This window comes from Pyxicephalus adspersus, chromosome 2 (genome assembly GCF_032062135.1).
Source record: "Pyxicephalus adspersus chromosome 2, UCB_Pads_2.0, whole genome shotgun sequence".
NCBI lineage: Eukaryota > Metazoa > Chordata > Amphibia > Anura > Pyxicephalidae > Pyxicephalus > Pyxicephalus adspersus.
The window spans coordinates 160,726,302-160,732,728 of NC_092859.1; the positions used below are offsets into that span (position 1 = coordinate 160,726,302).

The window sequence follows — 6,427 nt, forward strand, 5'->3', positions numbered from 1 at the left end:
TCCCTGTTATCCCTGGTCTGCGGATCCCTGTTATCCCTGATCTGCGGATCCCTGTTATCCCTGGTCTGCGGTTCCTGGATATTCCTGGTCTGCGGTCCCCTGTTATTCCTAGTCTGCTTTTACCTTATATTCCGGGTCTGCGGTTTCCAGGTATTCCCGGTCAGTACTATTCCACTGCTATAAAATTTTATTAATATTATCATCTAGATTCTTTTAAAATATTTTTTCCACTTTAACTGACATGATACATTTCACCAATTAGGAATATATTTCTTGTCATATAGATCTTAGATTATAGAACAGTTGCCAGAAAACATCAAAAAGGGGCAGCTACAGCAATGGGTTAGAACTCTTTAATACAGACCTAATATTTTCCCCAAATTCTCCTTCACTGAACACTTCCCATCACATTACTAAATACAACATGTAACACATTGTGTATCAGAATCTTGGGTGTGCGCTGCAACATCCCATCTGCCCTCACCTCTAAAACCATTACCATTGCCACTGGAACAGGCTGGAGATGGGGAACCCTGCGGTCGAATGACTGGAGCAAAGGCACTCTTCTGTTTCATGGAGGGGAAGACGGAGGAGGAGAAAGGCAGGATTGACGAACTTCCAGATGACCCAACAGGTGGGCTGGAGGGCATAACTGTAATGCAAATATGGACGATCAGCTTATGTAGAACATTGAAGGACAGACTGAGCTCCTAATACACCAGACGTAATCTAAATGATATTTAAAGTCCACGGCTCTGGTCTCAAATGAATACCTTAGAGCCCACACACAACAGTTAATGACTAAATCCACCCAGGGAAGACAAACATTGACAAATGTCTAGATCTAGGCAAAGAAAAACGTAGACATGTACACCTACAGACACAGGGAGAGGAATACAAGTCTCGGTATGGGCAGAGGACAATGAAGACATGTCTACCTACAGACACAGGGAGAGGAATACAAGTCTAGGTATGGGCAGAGGACAATGAAGACATGTCTACCTACAGACACAGTTTTACACATTAATTACGTGTAAATGTCCAGGTAGGTACAGAGTTTTAGTCTCAGTACACATATCCAGCCTAATACTGGTTCTTCTTGAATTCAGAAAGTGTTCACGTTGCCCAAACATTCCTTCTAATAAATCACTTAATATAGAAGAATATTTCCTGATTGTTGCTATGGACAACTTGAACAAGGAAAATATTACCATGCACTTGAGATGTTTGGACCTGATGAGTTGATGTGGACAACACCTTTAATATTCCTTTTACTAGTTCCCAATAATTAGACAGAAAGCCAATAAAACTGAGAATTTTATCATTACCAGGGGCACAGAATAGATACTCACTGCCATAGGGCGATGTGGTGGGAGAGCCATTGATGAATCCTGGAGATCCTGGGACCCCCAAGTTTGACATGGGGACATTACTGTAACCGTTCATGCTGTTGCTTGGAGTGCTGTAGTTGGACTGTTGGGGGGTGGAACTGGTGGAATAGCCACGTGGGGAGATGCTGCTTGTATTCCGAATATATCCTGGACACAAAACACAATCATTTGTAAACATTCTGAACATCATAGATAACACTGACTGCAAACTATGACGATATTCTCCAAGCAGATTGAGCAGGGCTGGCATATTGCATCACAATGTCTATATAAGCAATGCTGGCAGATGCTGAGGTGATGCAGGAAAAGTCGTGAAGGACAACAGGTGAGGATAGTGCGGTGGCCTCAGGATGTGTAAATGAATGATGGGTGCACATACAGAGTTGGCTCTACCTAGCTTACTTCATTGGGTTCAGATGTGAGCTTTTGAGGGAAGACATCACAGTGTAAGCCAGGTGTAGATCAGTGAACATTTGGATGCATTATGAAGGTAAGTCATTACCTGCACCGGATGGCACTGAATGCTCTAGATGAGAAGAACAGACAAAGCCTCCTGGAACCCTGGCACATGTATAGCTCGGACAGGTGATACGGACACACTACTCACCTTGGTTATTGGCCTGTGACTCTGAAATTGTGACTCCAAGCTGCCCCCCATAGGAGTTAATTCCCATCATGCCGCCGTGTGCAGGGGAGCTGGACAAGGCAGGAAGCTGATTGTGATTTCGGGGGACACTGTACAGAGCCTCAGCAATGTCTGCAGCCCTCTTCAGAATAATGTCCTAGGAAAGATATTAAAGAGCAGAATATGGAAGATTTGTGATAATAGAGTCCTATGAAGACCTAAATCTGGCAGTTCAGGTGTTGGAGAATTACCTGGTTATTGTGGGGGGTTCCATATAACGCCTCTACCAAATCCGCTGCTCTCTTCAGTAACATTTCCTAAAAAAAAGAACCAAATAAGATTCCTGACACTGAAATCAGTAAATATATCCCTTGCCCTCCCGTGTCATGGTGTAGCATTGGCACAACAATCTTTTTCTGTATTTCTCCTTCACAGATATCTGGAATGTGATTGGTTGGTGTACTTTGCACATTTCATTGCTCTTTGTACTGAATGAGGACATTTGTATTTATGTTGTATTGAGGACGGTCACAAGAAATCTGCTGATCTTACCTTTGCCAACCTTTCAGGGTCTCCGGGATGTCTGGGGATCACTTTCTGTAACCTCTGGAAGCCATAATCAATGGTGGGTTCATTTAATGCTGAATGGAAGAACATCTGATTAGCTGTGTCCAGCAAGGACAGAAATGTGCAGAAATCAAATCAAACAAGCTCACCAACTACCAATAGGTGGAAGTACTTCTAATCATCCAACAAGTAGATTCAGGCAGAAAATATAAAATCTGGACAATGGCATAGACTTATACAATGTTTTAGATTGTCAGCTCTGCAGCCTATCACCAGATATGTATGATCCCCTCCCCCCACCACTGGCACTAATTTCCTCCAAAAATCAGTAGCAGAATGCACTGTAACCTCGGCTCCTTGTTTATCTAAGAAAAACATCCTCAAATTAAATGAACAGAGAAGGTCACATCCCCACAGAAGCTGCATTTCTATTTACTTTTTATTAAGTAATTAGAGGGAACATGAATTTTAATATAACAGGAGCCCGACAAGAGGGAATTTAATAGAAAATCTAAGAGGAAAAAAAAATGTAACGTTGGCTAAACTTAGACTTTGCCTATCCCACTGGGTATGTTTGAGCAGTTTAATAATCCACTTTCAGCTGCCACCGAATGGCAAACCTCCAATGAATTGCGCTGGATGTGATCGGTCCGGGGAAGGAGGTAATATGGAGGCTCTGGAGCACATTATGTCCCCGCTCTGTTTACTGACACCCCGGCCACCTTACAAATGAATGTAAAATGGATTTTGGAATAATTGTTTTCCTTTATAGACTAGAGAGAACCCTGTGGGATCTTGGCGTTCTCACCCATAATGGGCAGCCATGGTGAGAATTTGTCAGCACCGCGAAGTGTGAAATGTTTGCTATTTACACCAAGCTAAGTCCGTGATTTCTGCATGTAGATGACATTTTCTGTTCTTGTAATATTATCATCATCACAATTTTATATATTTGTGGATTTCTTCCCTCCCAGCCTGCACTGCTATCGCAATACAATGACAGATATAAAATATAAATATAATCATATATAAATCTATCTATAATCATTCTACTCTTACATGTGTCATGAAATATTGTTCACCAGCTGAATATTTCTATGAATATTCTCTTCAGTGCCCAGAAGGTTTTGTATTTTTCATTAAGTGTTCCCTGAAAATGGCTGTGATCAGCAGAACCAAAGTTCTCCCAAATTTTTCTGATTAACTCCTAATATTCCCTATGAGCAGAGACAATGGGGAATGATGTCACATGTTAGAACAGATGAGGACTGCAATCATCCAATCACATAAAACACAAACTGTTTGAAATAAACTCTGCTGAGTGAACATTCATTTCTTAGGATGGAACTGGTGATTTGCTTTATGGGGTATATGGAATTTATTTTAGATAATAACAATGTTATTTGGTCACACAAGTGCCTCGGGGGTGTGGTTCTGGAGGTTTATTCCTCAGGGGCCGTCCTATGCTCTACCCCCGGATGGCAGGACTGCTGTGATTATATAGTTCACCATTAGGGGAAGAATGGTGGAGATCAGAAGTCACATTTACCTGTGTAAATAAACCTTCCAGGGGCCCCTTTGCAGAATTGTTTGGATTTGTAGGACAAGGTCACTTCTACCACTCCTGGAATGTGCCGTGGGGGTGTCTGTACCCGGATGGCATGTGGCGTGATCAGCTGTGAGAAAAAAAGAGACAAAATTACTGAGCGAATGAAGTGAGTTTGTAAAATGAAAATTTTAAATATATCAAAAGTCAGAACTGTTCTGTGCCAAAGATACAACTGGAAAGAAGGAAAGTTTCTGTTGTCAGTGTCCCCATTGTAAGATTTTTCCTTTCTTCCTATTTTGGTGACAACTCACAAGTTTGGATTTTCCCTTCCCCCCTATGATAATGCTCACAAAGAGGGTGAATCTCACCTAACAAGGAATATTTTTTGAATCTAAACAAGTGTGGCTTTAGATTCACTTTAGGGGAATCTTGTTTTGAGTTGCACTGGAGCTTCAGTGTTTTCATATTAGCAACCTGAGAATTCTTCACTGGCCACATGCTTCTTCCAGATCAGCGATGTTATAGATTTTAAAGCCATTGTGACCCAGCTGTCAGGTCCTCTTTAAATCCATCTTTTGTATCTCCAATGGAGCCCCCGGACAGAAAACCTTTTATTATTGTTGTCCCCTACAATCTTCTCTGAGGTCGGTGCCTCCCAACTGCCCCAGTACTGATCTTCAGCCCCCAAATTTCCAAGCGTGCCACCACAGACTGCCCTGAGTGTTCTGACCTGCACTATAAAATGACAGCTGGAATGGAGGTCACGGTGGATGGGCTGAACACATTGACCGTTCTGTGTCCGGAGGATTGAAAAATGCCGATGTGTCTGGGAAGCCGAAGGGACATTTTGGGGTAAAATTTTAGAAATAGAAATATATTGGACATCTGCTAATATCTGATCTTCATTCATCTTCGATTTTCTGCTTCCCAGCCAAGTTTCAGGGATTTTAGCACTGCATATATCTGCAGACCTTGGGTACAAAGGAACAACCATAGCTGGTCATGTGGGTGCCATAGGGCCCCGCAGTCTGGGGCCCCGGCACTGCCTGTCTAATAAATACATTTGGATACAATAAATGCATATTTATTATTTGGGATCTTTATGAGAATGCCAGGAAAGCATAAAGAATTGCTGGGGGAGCGAGACATGGAGGGACATGGGGGGTCCTTAATGTTTTGTCTGTGGGACCCCATAATGACACACAGAAGCAATGAGCACTAAAAATTGCAAACTGTGAAGAATACCCCAAAATTGTCGGGTCATCAGGTCATGTGACAACATTTAATAAATAAGGACTTCTAAGTTATCATTTCATATATTTAGCAATCGTGTTTATCTCCCCTCCCATATTAGGGCCACTTACCTCACTCCAAACCAACATCGTCCCAAACACCACCTGAAGGCCATCAAAGAAATTGTCCCCAATGATGATGACCATGGCGCCTCCTGTAGTCCACCCCTCACTGGGGCTTATGGCCTTTATGCAAGGTGTGGCTGTGGAAACATGAACAAAGATCACATCACTCAGTGTCCCCCAAACGTGTGTCATGTCTCATACAGAATCATATGGGGACTTGTATCTGCGTGTATGGAGCATGTGTATGTGTATGGAGCATGTGTATGTGTATGGAGCATGTGTATGTGTATGGAGCATGTGTACGTGTATGGAGCATGTGTACGTGTATGGAGCATGTGTGCATGTATGGAGCATGTGTGTGCGTGTATATTATGTGTGTGTATATTATATTGTGTGTGTATATTGTGTATGTGTATATTATATTGTGTGTGTATTATATTATATTGTGTGTATTATATAATATTGTGTGTGTATATTATATTGTGTGCATATATTGTGTGTGTGTATATTATATTGTGTGTGTATTATATTATATTGTGTGTGTATATTAAATTGTATGTCATATTGTATATGTGTATATATAATTGTAATATGTGTGTATTATATAATATTGTGTGTGTATATTATGTGTGTGTATATTTCATTGTGTGTGTATATTATGTGTGTGTATATTACATTGTGTGTGTATATTATGTGTGTGTATATTACATTGTGTGTGTATATTACATTGTGTGTGTATTCTATTATATTGTGTGTGTATTATATTATATTGTGTGTGTATTTTATGTGTGTGTATAGTATGTGTGTGTATTACATTGTGTGTATAAATTGTATAAATTAAATTTTGCACATTTATTGAGAACAAACAATAAAAATATAATAATATATTAATCTGCAATATAAAGTTGGTGCACAGAATAAAACACATCTATTGGAT

At 40.7% G+C, this 6,427-nt stretch overlaps 1 protein-coding gene across 3 annotated transcripts in view; it reads right to left on the reverse strand.

Annotated features, from left to right (window-relative positions):
• The window catches only part of EBF2 (EBF transcription factor 2), a gene marked incomplete at its 5' end in the record, with an annotated part of 40,191 nt that overhangs the window by 3,700 nt on the left and 30,064 nt on the right, over window positions 1–6,427 (reverse strand). For 2 of the 3 annotated variants that reach the window (XM_072398827.1, XM_072398825.1), the window contains 7 exon segments: window positions 485–652; window positions 1,353–1,538; window positions 1,999–2,173; window positions 2,268–2,333; window positions 2,569–2,657; window positions 4,133–4,259; window positions 5,497–5,627. In XM_072398827.1, coding sequence (XP_072254928.1) covers window positions 485–652; window positions 1,353–1,538; window positions 1,999–2,173; window positions 2,268–2,333; window positions 2,569–2,657; window positions 4,133–4,259; window positions 5,497–5,627 — 942 coding nt within the window. 3 annotated transcript variants of the gene reach the window in all.